This window comes from Ambystoma mexicanum, chromosome 6p, assembly GCF_040938575.1.
Source record: "Ambystoma mexicanum isolate Mex_15411 chromosome 6p, UKY_AmexF1_1, whole genome shotgun sequence".
Taxonomy (NCBI): Eukaryota; Metazoa; Chordata; class Amphibia; order Caudata; family Ambystomatidae; genus Ambystoma; species Ambystoma mexicanum.
Genome location: NC_090935.1, coordinates 25,660,523 through 25,685,909, shown reverse-complemented (window position 1 = coordinate 25,685,909; position 25,387 = coordinate 25,660,523). Strand labels below are relative to the sequence as shown.

Here is a 25,387-nt window from a genome sequence, read left to right as displayed (position 1 = left end):
TGTCGGGCCACCGGTGCAAAGCCGGTGGCCCGACGTTTATTTTGCATTGGGGGGCCGCTCCTACAGGAGCGGCCCCCCCAGACTCATGAGGCCGCCGGGGCACTTTGCTGACCCCGGCGGCCTCGATTTCCAATGTGCCCCCCCCCCATCCCCCTCACCACGCTGAGGCCGCGGGGGTGCCCTGTACCCCCGCGGTCTCACCGCAGTACCAGCAGGTATGCTGGTCGGGCCACCGGTGCAAAGCCGGTGGCCCGACATTTATTTTGCATTGGGGGGCCGCTCCTACAGGAGCGGCTCCCCCAGACTCATGAGGCCGCCGGGGCACTTTGCCGACCCCGGCGGCCTCGATTTCCAATGTGCCCCCCATCCCCCTCACCACGGTGAGGCCGCGGGGCCTCAGGGAACCCCCGCGGCCTCACCGCTATAATGTTGTGTTTGTCGGGCCACCGGTGCAAAGCCGGTGGCCCGACGTTTATTTTGCATTGGGGGGCCGCTCCTACATGAGCGGCCCCCCCAGACTCATGAGGCCGCCGGGGCACTTTGCCGACCCCGGCGGCCTCGATTTCCAATGTGCCCCCCCATCCCCCTCACCACGGTGAGGCCGCGGGGCCTCAGGGAACCCCCGCGGCCTCACCGCTATAATGTTGTGTTTGTCGGGCCACCGGTGAAAAGCCGGTGGCCCGACGTTTATTTTGCATTGGGGGGCCGCTCCTACAGGAGCGGCCCCCCCAGACTCATGAGGCCGCCGGGGCACTTTGCTGACCCCGGCGGCCTCGATTTCCAATGTGCCCCCCCCCATCCCCCTCACCACGCTGAGGCTGCGGGGGTGCCCTGCACCCCCGCGGTCTCACCGCAGTACCAGCAGGTATGCTGGTCGGGCCACCGGTGCAAAGCCGGTGGCCCGACATTTATTTTGCATTGGGGGGCCGCTCCTACAGGAGCGGCTCCCCCAGACTCATGAGGCCGCCGGGGCACTTTGCCGACCCCGGCGGCCTCGATTTCCAATGTGCCCCCCATCCCCCTCACCACGGTGAGGCCGTGGGGCCTCAGGGAACCCCCGTGGCCTCACCGCTATAATATTGTGTTTGTCGGGCCACCGGTGCAAAGCCGGTGGCCCGACGTTTATTTTGCATTGGGGGGCCGCTCCTACATGAGCGGCCCCCCCAGACTCATGAGGCCGCCGGGGCACTTTGCCGACCCCGGCGGCCTCGATTTCCAATGTGCCCCCCCATCCCCCTCACCACGGTGAGGCCGCGGGGCCTCAGGGAACCCCCGCGGCCTCACCGCTATAATGTTGTGTTTGTCGGGCCACCGGTGCAAAGCCGGTGGCCCGACGTTTATTTTGCATTGGGGGGCCGCTCCTACATGAGCGCCCCCCCCAGACTCATGAGGCCGCCGGGGCACTTTGCCGACCCCGGCGGCCTCGATTTCCAATGTGCCCCCCCCACCCCCCTCACCACGGTGAGGCCGCGGGGCCTCAGGGAACCCCCGCGGCCTCACCGCTATAATGTTGTGTTTGTCGGGCCACCGGTGCAAAGCCGGTGGCCCGACGTTTATTTTGCATTGGGGGGCCGCTCCTACAGGAGCGGCCCCCCCCAGACTCATGAGGCCGCCGGGGCACTTTGCCGACCCCGGCGGCCTCGATTTCCAATGTGCCCCCCCATCCCCCTCACCACGCTGAGGGCGCGGGGGTGCCCTGCACCCCCGCGGTCTCACCGCAGTACCAGCAGGTATGCTGGTCGGGCCACCGGTGCAAAGCCGGTGGCCCGACATTTATTTTGCATTGGGGGGCCGCTCCTACAGGAGCGGCCCCCCCAGACTCATGAGGCCGCCGGGGCACTTTGCCGACCCCGGCGGCCTCCATTTCCAATGTGCCCCCCCTCACCCCTTGAGCACGGTGAGGCCGCGGGGGTTCCCCGCGGCCTCACCGCAATAATGTGTTTGTCGGGCCACCGGGCCAAAGCCGGTGGCCCGAGATTGTATTGCATAGGGGAGCCGCGGCCCCCCCAGAGTTATGAGGCCGCCGGGGCACTTTGCCGACCCCGGCGGCCTCCATTTCTAATGTGTCCCCCATGCTCCCTCACCACGGTGAGGCCGCGGGGCCACAGGGAACCCCCGCGGCCTCACCGCAATAATGTTGTGTTTGTCGGGCCACCGGGCCAAAGCCGGTGGCCCGAGATTGTATTGCATAGGGGGGCCGCGGCCCCCCCAGAGTTATGAGGCCGCCGGGGCACTTTGCCGACCCCGGCGGCCTCCATTTCTAATGTGTCCCCCATGCTCCCTCACCACGGTGAGGGAGCGGGCCACAGGGAACCCCCGCGGCCTCACCGCAATAATGTTGTGTTTGTCGGGCCACCGGGCCAAAGCCGGTGGCCCGAGATTGTATTGCATAGGGGGGCCGCGGCCCCCCCAGAGTTATGAGGCCGCCGGGGCACTTTGCCGACCCCGGCGGCTTCCATTTCTAATGTGTCCCCCATGCTCCCTCACCACGGTGAGGCCGTGGGGCCACAGGGAACCCCCGCGGCCTCACCGCAATAATGTTGTGTTTGTCGGGCCACCGGGCCAAAGCCGGTGGCCCGAGATTGTATTGCATAGGGGGGCCTAAAAAAAAAAACTATTCGGCTCACTATTCGGCTCCGGCCGAATAGTTGACAAACTATTCGGTATCCGGCCGAATACTAAATATGCTATTCGGTACAGCCCTAGTAGTTACCACATTTCTACAAAACGTGGCTAACTCAACTTTGCGATTTATCCAGTTGAATCCACAGTTTCTAGCAACCTGGAAACTTACCTTGGTCCAAGGATGTGCTTATAATAACAAAAAGCTCTTCCTCCCTTCGAGTGAACTACGAAGAACGGTTCTGAATCTTTGTCACGACTCCTACCTAGCTGGTCACAGAGGTGTGGCTAATACTAAAGAATTGATCCAGCGTAATTTCTGGTGGCCGGAAATGACTCGAGACATCATAGACTACGTATCCGCTTGTGCCATCTGCTTGCAATCAAAATGCCTGCGATCTGCCCCTTCAGGTCTCCTCTCAGTAATGCCAGTTCCTAACCGTCCTTGGCAAATGATTTCCACAGATTTTATTGTCGATCTGCCACCCTCAGACGGTTGTACAGTAATCATGGTCACAATCGATTACTTCACAAAATTGGCACATTTTGTTCCACTTCCGCGGATTCCCACCGCAGCCCAGATGGCAAAGGTTTTTCTTTCACGGATTTTCTCTCTTCACGGACTTCCTGAGACCATCGTTTCTGATCGAGGTTCACAATATACGTCTCGGTATTGGCAGCAAGTATGCAAGAGTTTGCATATCTCTCGAGCATTGAGTTCAGGTTTCCATCCACAGACAAATGGTCAGACGGAACGTCTAAATCAGACCCTTGAGGGTTATTTGCGTTGTTACATCTCTTCCTCACAAGATAACTGGTGTTCCTTGTTGCCTTTGGCAGAATTCGCATATAATAACTCTCAACACTCAGCCTTGGGGTTCAGCCCTTTCTTTTGCTCCTACGGATATCACCCTCAGTGTTTTCCCAGCGGTCCGGTCTCCGCATCTAGGTTTCCCGATGTGGACCTTCTCATCAATGATATTCAGATGGGACATCGAACAGCCAGGACCTCTCTTCGGGAGGCCCAGGCCCGTGTCAAACGCTCTGCTGATAGACATCGCACTCCAGCTCCAAGGTTGGTGCCAGGAGACGTGGTTTGGTTGGCTTCTCGATTTTTACCTCGTCATCTGGTGCCGTCCAAATTGTCCCCGAGATACTTCGGTCCCTTTCACATTTTGCAACGAATGGGGTCATCTGCTTACAAGCTCAAGCTCCCTCCGTCTTGGTCCAGGATTCATCCTGTTTTCCATGTATCGCAATTAAAGAAGGACGTGGTGGATCGTTTTTCCCGAGCACGGATGGGTGTACCCCCTCCTGTCATCACCCCGATGGGTCCCGAATATGAAGTGGCTGGTATTTGTGATTCTCGTCTTTTTCAGGGACGTCTGCAGTTCTTGGTTGACTGGAAGGGGTATTCTCCGGCTGATCGCTCTTGGGAACCTGCATCGGCTGTTCATGCTCCGGCTCTGGTCCGCCGATTTTTTCGGTCCCATCCGACTAAACCGGGTGGCCCGGGGCATTTGAGGGGGCATACTGTCACGCCCCTTCGAAGACGGTGGTCCTTGTGGCATCGATGGACCTTAGGACGGCGGGTGTCAGCCATTTTTACTAACAAGATGGCCGCCGTAACTGGAGTTGCGGGTCTAGCCTCTGCACAACTCGGTTTCCAGGAAGTGCTGTCTCCCTACCCGAGTGTAGGTATATCTGTTCCTGAGATCAGCACAGAGTTGCGTTGCTACTCCGCTTTAACAACGCTACGTAAGTTCGCTTCTAGGTATCCTGATACGGCTTGCTAAACACTGCATTCCAGCATTCTAAACTTTCCTGCTCTGTCTCAATTATAGCGCATCTCTCACTGCCTCTCTGTCTCCCGATTCCACGGACTCCATCTCTTTCTCACCCAAGTTTGCCCTCCGGTCTCGTTCCGGACCGCGGTAAGCTTCATTCGGAATTCTCCGGTATATCTAATTCCCGTTTCTCTATCTTTCACGACTTACTATTATCCCTTCCTTCGCATAGTTACAGGTCTATGTCACACCGGTATTACGATCGCCCGTGCAAGACTCTGCTCCATCAAAACAGCTCCTAGCTCCGCCCTTCTTGCCTCTCAGGTAAAGACTTCCCCGTGGCTTCCCATACTTCTTTCTAGTTATCTCACTATTTCTCATCAAAACCTTTCTTACAATCGTAGAAGTTTTCTGAAGATTCTGACTGGCACCTTTTCCCACACATCGTTCCTGTTTAAGGGTAATCAACATTTCTCTATATCCTACATATCCATATTTCACTTACCTGCTGATACTTACCAGTCTCTTTCTCTCTCAAGACGAACGTCCTCCGGACTTCACCTGAATCCCCGCCTGCAACTGAATACATCATACCGCTACCTTCGGCACAGGGTTTTCTTCCCCAGAGGGTTTCCCTGGGACTTCTTCTCTTACCTGGTTTTATCTAGGAGGGGGAAGAGGTACTTGGGAGGCTTTCACTTTCATCTCTCCGCTTGGAACAAGGAGAGTCTTCCCCTGCTGGCAGGTGTCAGTCATAGGAGGAGGAACAGAGGTAACGGTGAGTCCTTGGGGTAACCTGCCAGTTGTTTAAATTGGAAAGAATATGACTTTCATCATTTATGACACTCGTTCAGGCTGGGACCATGGATCTCCCTCATTCAGGCTTGGATTCTGGATCTCCCTCGTACGGGCTTGGATCCTGGATCCCTCTCGTACGGGCTCTGGATCTCTGTCGTTCAGCCTCAGATACTTTTATCACAATATTCACATTTGGTCTTCCTCGATCGGGCTCGGACCATGCAATCTTGCTTTCTATGTGTTCCTCTAAATATCAAAAATTGAAGACTTTCAAATGTGCAATGGGTTTGGCTTAACCGTCGCAGGATCACTTCGATTCACTTCGCACAATTCTCTTACTATAGTTTCTGCCACCTCTTGGCTGAATACCTTTACAGAGACCTTCAATTGAGCACCCACTCGGCGCCGGACCACTCTGTTACTGGTATTGTATCTTTCCTTCTCAAAGTTCAAACATTCAACAGCGATTCAGCTTTACTCGCGTCTTTCATCACACGCATTTAACAATGTTCGTTCCTGCACTTGTTATACAATGTTGCCGCTTGCAACATTGACTTCAACACAGACTGTTATTGCCTCGGCCTCTCCAACTGACCGGCTGTGTTGAACTCTTGTCGCGACTTTGTTCTTGGAGCCAAGGACGATACCACGGCGGCTGCTGCTCCTCCCCAACTTGGTCAACTACGCAGGACGGCCTCTGGTATATATCCAACACACAATGCAGGATTGTTTAGCTTGGTTTCCTGGCCTTACATTTTCTGATCTACAAAGGTTTTAAATGTAACTAATTCCTGTCAGAAAGGTCAAGGGTATTTCTCTCCTTGCGAACCCTTCTTGGTTTGCCATCTTTCTCCCCTGATTCCATTGCCTTCTCGAAACTGCTACTCCTTCATGTGCTTTGCCTCGCTCAGAGTGTGCTCTCGTCTCCACCTTTTATCCATGTGGAGGAAGTTCATTGGAAGTCAGGTGTGAGTGATTGTCAGTAATTGCCTGACTTTGCTTGACCTTATTAGCGGGACATGTCAGGTACACTGCTCTGGTGTGAGTCTGTTTTCTCCCAGAGCGGGCTGTCCATGTGGAAGTGTGTGTGAAGGGAAAGAAGTGTGGGGGGGTAAAGTTCCCACGAATACTACCTGGTGGGATGGGGTAAAGGTGTTACAGGAGGAGGGATACCGCCTCTCGCCATGCAGTGTCCCACTCCCCGAAGACCCTTCACCCAGTTGATCCTCCTGCACTGGTCCACCCCCTGGTCTGGATCCAAAGGTGATGGCTGTGCCATGGCGACCTGAGAGAGAATTCCAAGGGGACTAGCGGGTGAGACATCTTCTGATTTCTCGCACAAGGCACCAGTCCGGCTCTGCACTTCCATCTTCCTGGGTGTAAGTGGATTGTGATCTTCCCTGCGTTCCTCCGATTGTTTAATTCGGAGCATTTCTTATCTAGCATTACGGGGCTCTCATAGTCTGTCACGGAGGAGTTGCCAACTTCCCAACGTTGAACGTGGTGTGCATACATGATGATTCGAGGCTCAATGCCTGGTGCAGAAGGTTTGAGAGGGCTATTAGACCCTGCTGTATAATAATAAAATAATAATAATAATAATAATTTGGCTTTTATATAGCGCTACGAACCCTCCGGTATCTGAGCGCTGCTTATTATTACCCACGGTGTGTGGTGCTCATTTATCGACCTCGGAAGGATGAAACGCTGAGTTTGGCGCTGCCGGGATTCGAACCTGCGTTCGCAGGCTCTGCACTGATGTCAAAGCGAGCGCTCTACTCGCTGTGCCACTTGACCGGCTAATCTGTGTACAGTTTCCATGGACATATAGTGGGGCAGGTGGTGCCCTCTTGCCACTCCAACCACCACTCCTTTACCCTGGAGCCCTCTGACCCTCCCATACTCGCTTCATACATGTCAGTTCATCGCACTCCCTCCTAGAAAAGGATAAGTGAGGCTACTTAGTCACTAAGATGTGAATGTCCCTCTGAGCCCCGGCCCACCAATGTTTTCCTGTTCAGTCGCATTAAGAAAAATTCACCCGTGTGGTGCCTTTGGCAAATCACTTATGCATCCTAATACCCATGTCTGCTCCCCGCGGTTGCATCCAGGATCTCAAGTACTTGCTGTCAAACACCTAAATATACTTGCTAATGTGAGTACTGCATTCGAATGTTGTAAAGTATTTCAAAGTGACCTGCTCCCCTCCCGGGTGAACAACCGAGTCTTGGAGGAGCCAAGACAGAGAGGAACAGCAGCTTTGACTCTCAGATGAAAGCTGCTGAGAATGAAGTACAGTTTTGATACAACCTGTGAGTTATCAAAGGCAACAAAAGCCTGGTCTGTGTTAAAGTGAAAGTAACTGTATCAAGAGAGAAGGCTGTGTGTATAACAATAAAACCCGTAAAGGGGAAATACACTTAATGAAGTGATTGAAGTTAAATAATGTGACAGAGTGGTCCTGTGAGACGGAATCCTTCATTCGAAAGTCTCTGTGAAATGTCTTTGATGTGATGATGTTACGAGAAGCCAAGACAAAAAAAGTAACTGCAAGTATGAGCAAAAGTTAATTGAGAGGAAATTAAGAGCATGCCAAGAGTGCAAAGTGTGACCCTTGATGGATAAATGGTTAAAAGAGGAAACTACACATACCAAGAGGCATTGGTGTTAAAAGTTAAATGAAGGGGACTGCGCATGCGCGAGCCGCGCATGAGGAGCTAAAGGCATCAGCTCCCGGCGGCCGCGACAACATATCCTTCAAATAAAAGCCTGTAATCGCTTGAAAACGCCCGACCTCGGGCAACGCAGAGGCAGCGCACCTACCCAGGCGGCGAACCCTGCAATCCGGGGTAGAATCGGACCCGGGAACAGGAGAAACGCCCTGGAGTCCGTCGGCGTCATTCCTGCCTCCATTGCCGCACGGACGTGAGCGGCTGCTCCGCCCCTCCCCCCTCGAGCGGCCGCGGCCTTGGCCCTCCGGGGAGCGAACCACCACCGGATCACGATCGGCGAGGGCACGCCTGCGGACTGCCGTCGGAGTCCGAGGTGGCGACCAGAAGCGGCACCAGATCGCACGACAACGGCTGGCGCCCCGCACCTGCGGCCATCGCAACCTGATCCCCTGGCGGCTGGGAGCTGGCAGCTGGCAGCACGGAGCAGCCCCTCGGAGGCATCAGAACAGGCTCCCCCCACCCCCGAGACAACTGAGGCTGGAAGCAGCGGGGAAGGAGTGAAGCCTGGGGACACCACAAGGTACGCGCAGCCCCCCCCGCCAACCCCGTGCACAACTGGACAGTGTCCCGCGCCTCTCCAGTGTCCCCCGGCGGCGCGGCAGACACGCCCGCGGAGGAGCTGGCATACGGGGGCTGAGCGCGCTCCCCGTTGCCGGAGGGGTAAAAACACTTCCTGGACTGGGCCACACAAATTCCCCCCCCCCCATCAGCGAGGCGGAGGCACCTGGGGTGGAGTGACGGCGCAGGCAACGCACGGCCGCGCTCCCCCCAGCAGCAACACCAGGATACGGGCAACCTCTCCCCCCCGAATCCGGCGAATTGCGGGACAGGGACCCGCATGAGGGAGACGGCACACTCCAGAACAACAGCAGCGAGGAGCAGCGGGGACTGAGGGCACACCCCCCCCCAATAGGCATCTACCCCCCAAAAGCCTAGCGGACTGACCATCCTCGGGGCGTGACTGCGGAGGGAGCAAAGGCCCATACCGCCCCATTGGCATAAACCACCGGTCGTACACCCCACATAAGGGGAATAACTCCTGGAGGGATCACGCACAGTGAACTACAGACAACCCCCCCCCCAGTAAACTCCAGACCCTCCATCGAGCACGCCAGAACAGGGGGCTGGCTCTCGGCAACCTACATAATATCACCAGGGCTCAGGATCAAGGACAGAGGGGCAATAGATAGACGCCCGACAAGCCCACCCCAACTTGGCCTCCACGACAATCCCTGAGGGACACCCACGCGATCCACCCGGGCCTAAATTCACACACAAACTACTGCCCTGGACATGGGTAAAGACAAGGCCAAGCGGCAGACCCTGCAGAGTAAAATGGACCTCTACACTGTGGAGGCCCCCTCCCGACAGGAGACACATAGCCTGGTGGAACCAGGCAACAGGGAAGAAACTCAGGACCCCCAACTCTCCCTGAATGATGTAATGAAGGCAATTGGGGACTCGAGAACGTCGCTGGAACTCAAAATAGGCGGGGTCTCCACGGAAGTATCTCTCCTACGCCAAGATCTCCGTAACTTATCGTCCAGGGTCGGAGAAGCGGAACAAAGAGTGTCGGACACAGAAGACAACGTCCGCCAGTTGGAGCAACAACTTGCCATAATTGCCCAAAAAGTCAACCAACTTGAATACCGAGCCGAAGACAGTGAGGGCAGGGCACGTCGCAATAACCTCAGGATCCTTGGGATCCCGGAAAAAGAGGAAGGCCCTAGTGTCGAACTTTTCCTCGAAGACTGGCTGACCCACATCTTCGCCCCCAGGAAACTGTCGAAATTCTTCTCTATCGAAAGAGCACACAGGGTACCCACCGGGCAACCTGCCCCAGGAGCCCCGCCCAGAACAATAATTGCACGCCTCCTCAACTATCGGGACCGAGACGCTATCCTGCAGATGGCACGGGCCTCCGGTCCGATCACATACAATGGCTACAAAGTGGGGGTCTACCCGGACTATACTAAAGAGGTCCAAAAGGCCCGCCAATCGTTTGATTCTGTCAAGAAGAAACTCCACTCCTTATCAATCAAGTTCGCTCTCTTCTTCCCAGCGATGCTCAAGGTCCACCATGAGGGCACAACCCACCTATTTCACAACCCCAAAGAAGCATGGGACTGGCTTGAAACGCAAATCCTCAACGGGCCTGCGGCCCGACGCCCGCCCTCTGGACCGCCTGTCCGCAAACCCGGACCCGGGCAGAACTCGCCACCCCACACTCAGACAGTCTCGGAAACCGAATCGCCACAGCACTCCCCCAAAAATACCACAGGGAACGGATGAGGCCTGGGCACCATAGAACTGAACTCGCCACGGGATACCACGGCAACTACATTATTGCGGCCGCCACCGTCTAGGCACCGCAGTCCCAAGCGCAGTCCGGGAGATCCTGCAGTGGTTACCACCCGAGTTCGGATCTTCCCGAGGAAGTTGAAGTTCACCAAGTTATAAGTTTAAAGTTTAATGTTTGGGCGACAGGTGCTCCCAGTTGGGGGGGAAGTACAGGGTGGGGGGAGTTTTGGGGACCTAAGGAAACGTATTCACGAGACAAAAAGGCTGGAAGCAGACGAATGTAGGCAGGGTAAACATGCACTCTCCTTGGTCGGGACCGTGGACGCGATGGTCTGCCGGTCATCAGGCATTTCAGTACGGAAAGGCCCCTGGAGGTCTCCCCAAAGAAGATACCGACACACGCCCCCAAAAAAAGTGCAAATGCCACTCATCCTGCCAGACGCCCCACCAGAAGGTCTCACGCAGATAAGATGCACCCCAACAAGGTAACCATACTGTCCTGGAACGTCAACGGCCTCGGCTCCAGCATAAAGCGCAGGCTGGTACTCCAGTACCTGAACCGACATTCGCCGGATATTGCCCTCTTAAACGAAACGCACTTGATAGGCACAAACACCAACTTCTTCAAAAGATCTAACTACTCGCACACTTACCATGCCGGATTCACGAAAGGTGCCAGGGGCACAATGATACTCATCCACAAGCGTGTCCCTCTCCAGGTCAGGAAGGCCAGGATAGACCCCCGGGGCCGCTATGTGGTGTTGCTAGCGGACATCTGGGGTGAGAAATGGGGCCTGGCAGCAGTTTACGCCCCCCCCACGCTGACGAAAGAACTGCTCTCCGAATTACAGTGTTTGCTCCTGGCAGAAGAAGCCGATACGTGGGTGATTGGAGGGGACTTTAATGAAGTTATGGACATCACAGCCGATAGAACCCATAGGAGATCTGGAACACACCCCACCTCCACACCGCTCGCTGCATTCGCCGAGGCTATGGGACTAACAGACACATGGCGCTCACTCCATGGAGACGAGACAGGATTTTCCTTCTATTCGGGTGTCCATAAATCGTTCTCCAGGATTGATTATGCTTTCGTCCCCCGCAACATAGACCACAGGCTTCTCGACGCTGAATTCCTTGCAAGGGGAATTTCAGACCACTCTCCGCTCCTTCTAACCATCAAAAACTCCTGCCGCCGCCCAGATCGTAATTGGCGCCTAAACACATATCATCTGCGTCTCCCGGAAATTGCTGAGGAGCTGGAAAAAAAGACTGTGGAATACTTTGAACTCAACGAGGGCTCCGTGGACTGCCCGATCTCGATCTGGGAGGCGTACAAGACAGTCCTTCGGGGGGAGGCTATCTCAGCGGTCTCCGCCTACCAACAACGCCAAGTCCGGGAGATCAGAAAAGCAGAAGCACGCGACTTGGAGTGTGATCGACAAATCCTAATTCAAAGCACCCAAGAAGCAAAGGAAGCGATGCTCACGGCACAAGACGCCCTCAGTAATCTATCACTAGATAACGCACGGACTGCGCACCAATTAGTCCGGAGCCAAATATATGAACGGGGCGACAAAGCTAACAAGACTCTAGCCTGGTTGGAGAGACGCGAACAAAGCAGGGGACACATAAGAGCCATCAGATCTCAAGATGGAACACTGTTGACAGAGGACTCTGACATAGTGGAGGCATTCGCCGCCTACTACAAACATCTCTATTCCCCACCCACCGAGAACCCGTCAATTGAACCCTAACGATACCTCGACCGAATCGAGATCCCGATGCTCCCCCAGCACCAGTCGGATCTCCTGAATGCGGACATCACTGATACCGAGGTGCAAGAGGCGCTGGCGCAGCTCCAACCCGGGAAAACCCCGGGCCCCAATGGGTTCCCGACAGAGACATGGAGATACCTTGGTGGCATGCTAACAACCCACATGCACCGCATGTTCCTACGCAGCAGGGAACTAGGAGCACTCCCCCCGGACCTCAGGAAGGCATGCATAGTAGTTATACACAAGCCTGGGAAGCCTCCGGACGAATGCGCCTCCTACCGCCCAATATCCCTGATTAACGGCGAAGCAAAAGTCCTCGCCAGAACACTTGCTAACAGACTACTGCAGGTTATTGAGACCGTTGTCCACCCAGACCAATGCGGCTTCATGCCCAATAAATCAACCCGAATGAACTTACGCAGAGTCCAGTTGGCACTGTCCAGGGCAAAGGAAATACCAGCCCCACTCGCCCTCCTGGCGGTGGACTTTGAGAAAGCGTTTGACTCTGTGGGATGGGATGCCCTGTGGGAGATCATGGCTAGGATGAACCTGGGGCAGACATTTATATCATGGGTTAAACTTCTATATGCATCCCCGGAGGCCACGGTGAGGGTCAACGGCAGATCCTCAAAATCGTTCCCCTTGGGCCGGGGTACGAGACAGGGATGCCCGCTATCTCCACTCCTCTTCCTCCTGGCCATCGAACCGCTAGCAATTGAACTTAGAGCTGGCACCAACTGGACCGGTTTTGCTTGGCCGGGAGGGGGAGAAGATCGCCTCTCGCTCTATGCGGATGACCTGCTCATATACCTCAGCAACCCGAGCATCTCATGCCCGGCTGTCTCCCTCATCCTCAGAGAATATCAGTGCTTTGCGGGTCTAAAGGTCAATGATGCCAAAACCATCTTCTTCCCGATTCAGGGTGGTGAGCCAGCGATCCCGGGGACCTGTCCGTACCACGTCTCTATTGGGGAACTTAAATACCTCGGTATACGGCTTGATCCGACACTCGAAAGGTACCTCCAACTTAACCTTCAACCAGTAATTGAGCGGTTTAATAGAGACACCCCCCACTGGCAATCACTCCCTCTCTCGCTAATGGGCCGCGCCGCACTATTCAAAATGATGACCCTCCCCAGACTGTTATATGTCCTCCAGAATGCCCCATTCCCCATCCCTCGAGAAACCTTCGCTCTCATTGACAAGAACCTGCGCACACTGCTATGGGGTGGGAAACAACCCAGGATCGCCCTTGATACGCTCCAGAGATCAGTATGGGAGGGAGGCATCGGGTTACCCTGCATACGCACTTATTACCTGGCCACACAGGTAGGGGTAGTGAATGATTGGATGCATGCAGACCACACACTACCGCACACCCGCATTGAACTGGAGACCATGGCCCCATTAACACCGCTGCAAATCCTCTATGCCACCCACGATCAACTCCCAGCACTGCCCAAAATGACCCACCACATCCGGCGCGCCTGGCGGGACGCGCACAAGCTAATCGGCTGGAAAGGACAGCCAACATTGACACAACCCATATGGCACAACGCGCTCCTCCCGGAAATAGTGAAAATGGGCTCCTTTGATCACTGGCAAGCGAAGGGAATACACACACTAGCACATGTGATACAAGGGGGGCGCATCCTGGGATTTGAAACTATGCGAGAGCAATTCGACCTTGCACCCATGGACCGGTTTCGGCATGCGCAACTGACCCACGCCATCCGCGCCCAATTCCCTAACATGTCGATCATACCCCCCTGCTCTCCCATTGAGACCAATGTTCTCCCGCAGCGCATCTCCTCTAAGGTCACCTCCACCCTCTATCAGGCCCTTAACTCATTCGGGGCGGCACAGCTTGACGAGCTCAAAGCTAAGTGGGAAAGGGACGTAGGACCCCTGGAACCTGAGGATTGGGTGGAGGCACTAATGTTCCCCAGGGAAATTGGCATAGAATCCAAGCTCAGACTAATACAGTTGAGGATCCTCCATCGCTCATACCACTCACGCGCCGTAATGGCCAGATGGGGTGGAATAGAAGACGGGACTTGCATTCGATGCAAAAACGAACTCGCCACCTTCTACCATATGATATGGGACTGCCGGGTGATACAGGTCTTCTGGGTGGACTGTATTAACACAATCTCAGCCGCTCTGGCGACACCAATCCCTAGAGATCCCAAGATGATACTCTTGGGCTTTGGTTGGGAAGTAGATCTATCTAAATATGAGAAACTGTTTCTGGCAATTGCGTTGGGGGCAAGCAAAAGACTTATCGCAGCCAATTGGGGATCCGCCGACCCACTGAGTCTAAACCGCTGGAGCAACGAACTGGACAGGTGCGCAGCCACAGAGCGCCGGATTTATAACGCACGGGGCTGCCCCCGTAAATTTGAAAAAATATGGGGAAAATGGCTAGATCTCCACTGAGACCAGCGGGTGGGGGTACACTGGTAGTACTGTTGACACTGTTTGCCGGCCTCGACCTATTGACGTCCCGCGGCCCATGACCCGGGGGGCTCATGATAGTTGTTATTATTGCCATGCTGTCTTCATCCTATGCATACCGATGATTCATGTCTCATCCATGTTTGTTCCTTTAAGTTGTGTTGTTTAAACTCAATAAACAGAGTTATAAAAAAAAAAAAAAAAAAAAGTTAAATGAAGATTGTCAAAGTAGAAAAGGAAAGTCGAAGTGGTCATGCAGAGGTCTGCGTAAAATCCTTGCAGTTTTGAAAGTCTTCGACAGTTGAAAGCGGATTAAGAGTAAGAGAAAAGGATATGAATCTAGGGGAAGGGAACCCCGGAAAGTGAAAAGAAAGGAACAGGCTCGATCCCGGCAGCGGGAAGCCTGTAGCAAACTGAATACAAGAAGTGTTTTGTGAACAAGCTCGAGCCCGGTGGAGGGAAGCTTGTATTGAACTGTATATTTTTGGCGGTGCTAGCCAAGCCCAAGAACTGGTTTGAATTGAACTATATGTTTTTGATGAAGCTGGCAAAGCCTAAGGAACTTGTTTGAATCAAACAGAGCATTTGTGGCGAGGCTAGAAAAGCCCTAAGAACTTGTTAAACTGTACAGAGCCTGAGATCTGTGCCAAAGTTGATGAAGTATACCGGTAAGCCAGAGTGTGCCCAAGTGAGAAGAACTGTGCCATCCACCTGTTCCATTAAGAAACTCTCAAGACCCTGTGCTTCTGAACATGGGGAAGGGAGTTATCATTTAAGCCATTCTGACATTTATTTTGAGACCCTGATTTTTCGTTTGCATCACTTTTACACAAGTTTTATTTAAGAAGGAGGGCAAGGTTAGGTTTTGTTAGTATAGGCCTTTTATGTTTGACCAGACTGACGAGTACTGTTTATTATTATTTAATGGTCAAAACTACTCCCATTCTAGAGTTAGGGCCAGTAAGGAATTCTCCCAACCTTTTCTAAGATAAATAAAGGTTTTTGAAGCTTGCATCTATTGTGTCAGTATCTGCTGTTGACACCATGCCTTCTTACACCCACTATACATTCTGCAGACAAGTATATTAACATTATGTAGAGTTGGGGGGCGCTGTTGCACACGATAGAAATGGCTGCCTGATACGTGTGCTCCCGCCCGATCGAAATCCTAAGGTAAATATATCCTGAAAGGGGCTGCCCACAGAGCTGAAGATGACCCAAACAAGCAGATAATAAACCCAGGTATATGCGGCAGAAATCCTGATCAGAAACGGCCACGCGATACCCAGCAAAGACTGACTGAAAAATCCCTCGGTGCGAGGTGGCAGCTCGGGCCGGGTTGGAGTACCGCGGGCCGTCTCCAGGCAATCGGAGATGCAGCAGAACGAAGGACCGCTGGTGGGTGGAGCCTCGACTGGAGAACGTGCTGAGACATTGCTGGCCCCTGGGGACTAACGGAAACACTGCACCCTCCCATGACAAGGAGCGGACCGAAATATATCCCCAGAAGACTACCAGGGAGGTTATCAGTAGGAGGCGACCCCCTCCGGGGCCATAAAGATCCGGATTATACAACGGGACCCGATGCGGGAAGCTGATCCTTACGGACCGCGCACAGGGCCGAGCCGGGACTAGCTCTAACACCAGGGAGGCATCGAGACCATACGGAAAAAGAATACGCGTCAAGCGGGTGATCAGACCACGGCAAAATAGCGGGGAAAGAGGGCACATTGTGAAAATCACGATCCACCGAGTGAGTACAGCAGGCACGCGATGTAATAAAAATCCTGCAGTGGGTAACAACAGCCAGGGAGAAACGTACGAAAGCCTATGACTGTGCAGCAACCTCGGAACGATTGGCGGGGCTGGTATACCCCGTGGGATAACCGCTCTAGCCCTAGTGTGTTTGCTTAAGACTTGGAATTTAAAGCTGAAAGTAAAAAGAAAAAAAGCCCTTAAGCACCGAACTAGCGTGGACTGTGTCAGCGAAGCGGCTGCCTGCATATTAGACAACGCACGCCTAAAGCCCAGCATCCAGCCGTTACTGCAAGGCATGCTCGAAATACAGACGAGAAGTGAAACTGGTGCTGGGAGCACTGGGCCCGGCTAACGGCCAGATCGGAATTGCATAACTATACACACGATGACCATAAGACCACGCCGCATGCAGCTTGCAATCGGTCGGCTGAAGGATATACAGGAAACATTACCCCTCCAACGCACCAACCCGAAGACGCACTGATAAACCGGCATAACCCACAAGGCCAAGGAACAGTACCTCCCAAACTTAAACCTAGATGCGAAATCCGTAAGCTAGGATCGGCTCAACAGGGAACTTACAGTAACATACCTGGCTAGTAACAACATAATAATACGTGGGGAGACACAGTCCACTCGTAGCTCCCTGATGCCCAAGTGAGACACCTGAACAGCAACAAAGCTCGAAATAGTCAACCTCGGAGGGGTTGAGAAGCACGGGAGTGAATTGAAACGGACAGCACAACGAATAAAATGCAGTCACCAACTACACATCAAAAGGTGAAGTTGTAAACCCTTACTCACGCAAGCCCTGACCAATCAGAACCTCAACAATACACTGGAAGTGGTGGAATCGGACGCCACAGGGTCCCACAACGCTACTGGATACGTCCTGAATATCATAGACCAAGCCACAACAGGAGTCCCAACATTGAAATGGGTGAACCACAGAAGTCCAGGAATACAACAAAGCCCACTGGCACTAAGAAGAAAGGCCCCATGGACACATTTACGAGCAACCAGGTGCAGATCACAACCGCAGAGGTACACACTAACTCTAATACAACAGACGAAACTGAAGCCAATGACCAGGAGGACCGACTAACAACCATAGTGTAGAATGGATTTCTTGCAATCAACGTAAAGCTGGACGACATCATGACCACGATTGGCTCACTGAAAGCCAGAGTGGACAAAGAAAGTGCACAAATTACAGAGGTGGAAAACAGAATCAGTTCAAATGAAAACACCATTGCGCACCATAGCCAAGACATAAGTCAGCTGAAAGAAAATATGTCTAATCTACAGAACAAGTGTGATGATCTTGAATCACGATCAATAAGGAATAATGTACGAATTGTAGGCGTGTTTGAATCATTCGGAAAGGGACAAATGGGAAAACAAGTCGGAGCCCTGATCAAATCCCTTTTCGGGCCGGAATCCTTCTCAGATCACTTTCTGGTAGAAAGAGCACACCGCACATTGGCTCCACCGCCCAAACCCGGAGCGCCACCACGCACGATCATCGCCCGACTCCTTAACTATAGGGACAGAGACACAATCCTGAGACTGGCGAGAGAACATGGCACACTACAATACGAGGAGAGCCGCATAGACATATACCCGGACTTTGCAGCAGGGGTACAAGCAAGCAGAAGATCATATGAACCAGTCAAGAAACTCCCGAGAGCATGCCAAATAACATATGCCCTGATATTCATGGCCAAAATGAGGATATAACATGCAGGAAGGGCACACGTCTTTGAAACACCAGCTGAGGGCATGGCCTATGTAGAATCTTCCATACCCTTACCTCCTATTGAACGCAGACCTGAACAGAACTACAGATCCCGACCTGCGGACTAGAGACGCTACCCGGCTGCTTGCACAAGATGCACGCATATATCCTTTATATTGGTTAACATGTTGATTTGATATCAGAGGGCGGCCCATAAACTACTTTTAGACGGGGTTGAGGGCCTGATCATGGCGGCTATGTGACGCAACATGGCTACCCCAGGAGAACTCCACAACTTTGTGAGGGTACATCATCGAGTCGGGGTTGATGATGCGGGTGGAGGGGGGACGAAAGGGGGAGACAGGTCGCACCACTGAGGCTGTACCAACACGACCTCCAAGTGGTGGAAAACGGACTATTACAAGTTTTAAAAGTTTTAATTTGCATGGTCTGGCAGATGAAAACATCACTCAAGCTAAATATAATCACTCCATTAGTAGGTACATGCCCATATGTAGAACATACACCAAACCATCACGGGCGACGGGCTAAGAATTAAGCTCCTGTTATGGAACGTTCGAGGACTCAACAACCCCACAACATCCAGAAAAATCAGTGCCCATTTAAATAGGACCTCTCCCCAAATAGCAATGCTACAAGAAACACATGCACCTGGAAACATCAACATAGTATCATCCTGGGGGAAACAAAGATATCACACGGAATACTCCACTCAGGCCAGAGGAGTGATAATAATAATAATAGACCCCTCACTGGGATTCCAGACCCAAGGACACAAAGCAGACCCCCAGGGGAGGTTTGTTATTGTCTGGGGGAAACTGGCGGGTAGATCCATCACGTTAGTTAACACATATGGACCTAACATAGACGACCCTGACTTTTATCTGAACGTCCTGGGAATACTCGTCTCCCTGGACGAATCTAATATCGTATGAGGGGGGTTTTTACCTAGTCCTGGACACACGACTTGACAGATCCTCCACAACCACCAGGGCATCAACTAAAGCGAGTACCGCTCTGAACCAAATCATACCACAACTGTCATTAGTAGACGCATGGAGGGAACTGCACCCCCATGTAAGAGAATACACATACTACTCCACGGTACACGATTCAGAATCGCGAATAGTCTCCGAAACCCTCTCCGACTCGTTGGAGAAATGTGAAATCCGTTCACGTGCGCTATCGGACCACTCCCCGGTGGCACTAGAACTGATGCTCAGGGATACCCCAAGACCTACAAAACGCTGGAGAATGGCCTCCAACATATTAAAAGAACCCGATGTAGTCGAGCCTTTACACATTGAAATAGAGGAATTTTTTGCCAATAATGTAGGAACGGTCAACAAATACTCTACCCTCTGGGAAACGTTCAAGGTATGGGTGAGGGGGGTACTAATATCCAAAACAACGGGTTTGTTGAAATCTGTATGACTGGAGTTGGCGGACGTCGAAAGCCGACTCGGGAACTTGGAAATTGCCTACAGTACCACCCATGACAGAACAATCCTAGCAGAAATAAATAAACTCATAAAAGAGTTTGATGGATTAGCAACTAGGGAAATCCAATATATTGCAACTCTGGCTCGAGCACGGAGATATGGGGAAAGCAACAAAGCAGGTAGATCAATAGCCAATCTCATCAAGGCTGACCGCCAGCGGACCCTCATCACAAGTATCAACTCAAGAGAGGGGGGTGATCACAGGAGAACAGGCCATAAATAGTGAATTCACAAAATTTTACAAGAGTTTATATTCCAACCAGGACGAACTGGAGATACAAGAATACCTTGGGGAAATAGAATTCCCAACGCTCCCCCTAGAGACCAAATCAGCTCTTGAACAACCAATAACGGAAGAAGAAATAATTGAGGCAATAAAGGGATTATCATCTGGGAAAGCACCGGGAAAGCACCGGGATCAGACGGGTTGGGGATCGAACTCTACAAGGAGTTTCGCGCCGAACTAGCACCAATAATGTTAAAATCACTCGAAGGGCATACACTTCCTGAAACATTGAGGGAAGCAATAAAAACATTACTACCGAAACCCTCCCGCCCTCCACAGGACATGTCATCTTATAGGCCCCTATCACTAATCAATGCAGACACCAAAGTATTCGCAAAAGTACTTGCAAACAGGCTACTGCCTGGCATGCCTACCATGATCCACCCAGACCAATGCAGATTTATACCTATGGGATCCACTGCGTTAAACCTACGCAAATTGTTTGGTATAATGGCACAAATAAACCCCCAGGCAAGCGCTGTGGCAGTATCCATAGATGCTGAGAAGGCGCTTGACTCGGTGTCATGGTTATACCTACTCTCAGGACTAAAGAAATTTGGAATTGGCCCCAACTTTATAAAATATGTCCACCTACTATATATGGACCCAGGCGCCAGAGTCCTTACCAACCACACAATCTCTGGACTATTCCTCTTGGGTAGAGGCACCAGACAATACTGCCCGTTCTCGCCCATATTATTTGCACTTACCATAGAGCCAATGGCGCTATGGGTAAGACAGAAACACGGGGACCAAGGTATATGAATGTCAGGCCCACCACAATCCATCTCCTTATACAGAGACGACACCCTTTTATATATTCGAGACCCTGAAACTAACTTGACACCTGTCATAGCTGACATTCACAAATTTGCTGAATACTCAGGATACAAGATTAACAGAGGAAAATCTGAGATCTTCCCATTAACACCAGCCACCACATGCCCCACAACAACCTCAGGGCTCCAATGGTCAACCCAAAATATCCGATATTTAGGCGTACTGGTATCCAGAGATAAACTGACATTACATACAGACAATAACGAACAAGTCCTACAGACACCAGGCGCCAAACTCCTGACCTGGGCCAAACTTCCAATATCAATGTACGGTCGGGTAGCCATATTGAAAATGATAATCCTCCCTAACTTACTCTATCTGTTCGTAAACATACCTATCGGGCCCGGAAGAGCATTCTTTACACGTCTACACTCAATGGCTCTAACGTTCCTTTGGAATAGCAAAACCGCCCGCATGAAATGGGAGAAAATGGTTGAACCGTACTCCTCCGGGGGAATCGCGGCACCAGACTTTGAATTATATTTACATGTAGCACAGTCACAATTTGTCAAACAATGGTATGACCTACCTGACCGCTCACCCCACGTATGGCTAGAAAAGTTTGCTGCACCCCCTATCGACCTACGATCCATTATTTTTAATGCCAAATACAAGGACACATGTCTCTATGACCCTGTGAGAAGTACGGTTTGAGCATGGGGCACACTCTAGAAAAGCTTAAAAATAGAAACACCATATGATCTGATCTGACATTAGATAAATCACTACAACGACTGTGGGACCCACACAAAGATATCAAAAGGCAGGACATGTTCCCGAACGGGAGGTTTGTGAGCATAAACGAATTCCGGGATGCGGTGGGAGGAGGGGCCCTCAGAACAGTCCAATACTACAGAATGAAATCAACGTTTAGCACATGCTGGCCACTCTTCCCAGATGAACCCCCCCATACATCCATGTCTACAGGCAGCAACGTCCGGTTATGAACTGGGGATCTCAAACCTATATGCGCTGACACAGACACATTCCCCCATACTAAATGAAGTCAAAGCCAAATGGGAAAATGACGTAAAAACAACCATCACAGACGAGCAGTCGTCCAAATACTGCATGCTTACCAAGACTGTATCAATGAATGCTGGCCTGCAGCTGATACAATTTAAAGTCTTCAACAGACTTCATTATACCCCAGCCAAAACAGCCAAATTCACAAACGCGGGCACCGGAGACTGCCTCAAATGTAAAACACTGCAGGCGGGGTTGTTTCATATGTACTGGGAATGCCCGGTAGTGGCTGAATTTTGGGGTAAAGTAGCAGAAATGATAGAGGAGATAACTCAGATTCCAGCCTCCATGACACCCAAAAAATACTAATTCGGAGATATTGGCAAATGTGCCGAAACTATTAGACGACTGTTTAATATTTCATGTGTAATTGCAAAGAGATGCATTTTGACTTGCTGGAAAAATCCTTCACCACCAAGCATTGAGCAATTCCTACGAGAACTGTCATACGTAAATGAGAGCAAGGAACAATATACGGGGACTGTAACTGTAACTAGCCGCCCCAAGGATATATAGGACCCGTTTTGAACGTATCTGTGTGAAACGTCCTTGGACGAAGAGACTGATATGTAAATGTTAATATACCACGGAACACCTGTACTGTATTTGATAATATGCATGTATGATTTGTGATTGCAAAGTGAGTTATATCTGCCAAGACCATCAATAAAAAAGAAGTTTTAAAAAAAACATTATGTGGAGTTGTCTCAAGTAATAGACTCCACCTTGAGCTACGGCTGAGATTTGAGCTGTCTATGCCCAGGCCTTATCTGCATATTATCACTGCCGATTGTTTTACTGCTAATGCTGGCAGCATCCCAAATAGCACTAAATCGACCAATGTCATGGTCCTTGATGGCAATAAGAACTCAGCTTATTCATCCTCATTTAACTTCAGTTTCATTGAGCACTCCCACTTAAGGATTGCTTCAATGCAAGCTTCAAATGTAATGCCTTCCTCCTTATCATCATTTAGACATCATTCGCATAGATATACAACCGAGGCTGGTATCTTGGCGCTGGGGTGGAACGCTATGGCACCCCACATGCTTGCTTGCTTGTTTGTTTTCTTATTTGTATTGCGCACCAGACCCGTGGGTATCAGGGCCTGTTGAGGAGGGGGTTCATGTGGCTAAAGGTTGGTTTTGCTGTGTTAGATAGGCTATTGTCCACTGCATGCAGGGAGACTGCTAAAATGCGTGACATTACACACTTACTGGTTGCAGAAGAACACATGTCATACATGTTATGGGGCTCTTCGACTCTACCAACTAGGGGATACCCAGCAGGCGCCTGCTAGTGAGTGACAGAGATGGGTTTTACTGAGCAAATAGAAAGAGAGACCAAAGGCTCAAGGTCATTCATTGGGCGAGCAGGGATTATTTCTGGGGATGGTAAGGAGAGTCATCTCTTGTGTCATGGTGGTATGCAATCAACAAAGTAGGGTATCATCAAAGTTCATACGATTTTGTCATGATGTATATTTTGAATACGATTGTATATTTTGTTTCATACCAAATGTACTAATATTTGATCCCTTTTTAACCAACAGAACCCAGAAAAAAAAGCATAGAAGACAAAACATTAGAGTCGCTTCAAGTAGCCTCACAAAATGAAGGTCACTTAGACCAGCCAACTGGTGCCACAGCCCATTCGAAGGCCTGTGAAAAGGATTGCTGTTATGTGTGCATTGATTGCAACACAATTTTCAGCCAGAAGTCCTTCTTCTGCCAGCATGTGGAAACCCATGATGGCACGAGGCCATACAGGTGTACAGAGTGCAGCAAAGTCTTCAGCCAGAAATCTGAACTGACCAAGCATCAGAGAATGCACACCATTGAGAAGCGATACCAGTGTATGGAGTGCGAAAAGAGCTACACCTTCAACTCAGCACTGCTGCGTCATCAGAAGACACACACGGGGTTCAAGCCCTTCCAGTGTCAAACTTGTGACAAGACCTTCCACCTGAAGTCTGTCCTGAAGGAGCACCAGAGGACCCACACCGGGGAGCGGCCGTATCCCTGCCATCTCTGTGGCAAGAATTTCAGCCATAGCTCTGGCCTTGTACAGCACCAGAGAACGCACACCGGGGAGAAGCCCTACAAATGTCCCGAGTGTGCCAAATGCTTCAGCCAAATCTCCACCCTTATTAAGCACAAGAGGACCCACGTGTTAGCGGGACCACACAAGTGTCCATATTGTGACCGTAGCTTCGCTGAGATCACAGAGCTTGAGTGGCATACAAAGTCCCATATCGATGACAAGCCCTTCAAGTGCACTGACTGTGAGAAGAGCTTCCTCTACAACTGGCTCCTCACCCAGCACCAAAAGAGCCACAACGGCGAGCGGCCACACAAGTGTGCGGAATGTGGGAAAAGTTTTGCCCGCAACTCTGACCTAGTAAAGCACTGCAAGATCCACACTGGTGAGAAGCCCTTTAAGTGCACAGCGTGTGAGCGGAGCTTCAGCCTCAACTGGGTTCTCAAGCAGCACATGCGTGTACACACAGGGGAAAGACCATTTAAGTGTGCAGAGTGCGACTGTAACTTCAACCGCAACTCATCCCTGAACCAACACAAGAAGGTCCACCTGAAAGAGAGGTTACCGGCCCTCAATCAACAAAGCAATAATCCGACTGCACCTGACCTTGGGGCTAAAACAAAGACTGGCGCGCGGAAGAAGGCTTCCAATGATGCATGTAGAAATCCTCCAAACACAACGCGGGTGTGGAGGGACAGGAAGTACATCAAGGGAATGGACCTCGAGCAAGAACCAAAGGTAGAGGCGGAAAAAGTGTTGGCTAATGTCCAGAAACTGGCACCTCGGGAAAAGCCCTACTCCTGTCCTTTATGTGACAAAAGCTTCAGGCGGAGCTCGACCCTTGAGGAACACCATAAAAGCCACACAGTGGAGCCTGCGGGGCAGCCACCACCATGCACCAATCCCAACCCTGCAGAAACAAGTCTGTCATGAAAAGCCAGAAGAGAACTTCAATGTTTGGGGCTAGCCTTTTATTGAACGCATAGCTTGTGATGATCAATGTAGCCAGCCATGAACTCATACAGTAGTGTTCTCTGAATGCAGGTCTGGTGGTGGGAGGAGAATCAAATGCAATGCTGGCTCCTTGAGGTGGGTTGTCAAATGTCTGAAGAGGGTCCCCACTAGGAACGAGGAGGCGCTTCCTGGTGATGTATTCATGCTCGTAATGAACAGCTGTGCGTGAACTTGAAGGGGGGATAGAGAAAGGGGAGAATTGCGCCCCTTCTTGGCTCGCGTGGTAAATTTACTTAATCTCAGGCTAGATCATTTTGTGTTTTTTTGGTTGCACGTTTTCCTTGTGCGATAGCACGAATGCAATCTTCAAACTATAAATAATACATCCACTGCACGTTCTTACTGGGTCAGTATTGATTTGCTAGCACAGGTAGCTTATTTCTCTTGGACAGTGTGTGGCATGTTCTATGGTATTATTTAGAATCACTTTCTTTCTATATCCTTACAAATGTTTTGAGGGTATTAGGGTATTTATTCAGTGCGGACCTAGCTTCAGGAACCAACAGATTCCTTTACAAATCGCAGGAGAAAGGCCCCGTTGAGGGAAGCAAAGATTCATGCGTGCTGGGAGCTAACAAAATGGGAGTGGGGCAATTTGTATTTATTTTTATTTATATAGCGCCTTACTCCAAGGCGCTTTACAGTTTAACAACAAGAATACACAAAACATAGAACAGTAGAAGCAAA

General features: G+C 51.5%; 1 protein-coding gene across 1 annotated transcript in view; it reads left to right on the top strand.

Moving 5' to 3' along the window:
- LOC138511166 (zinc finger protein 436-like) overlaps positions 1–25,039 on the top strand; it is a 224,563-nt gene extending 199,524 nt beyond the window's left edge. The window contains exon 4 of the mRNA XM_069626674.1: positions 23,199–25,039. Coding sequence (XP_069482775.1) covers positions 23,199–24,619 — 1,421 coding nt within the window. The 3' untranslated portion in view covers positions 24,620–25,039. The remainder of the gene's footprint in view (positions 1–23,198) is intronic.
- The last annotated feature ends 348 nt before the right edge of the window (positions 25,040–25,387 follow it).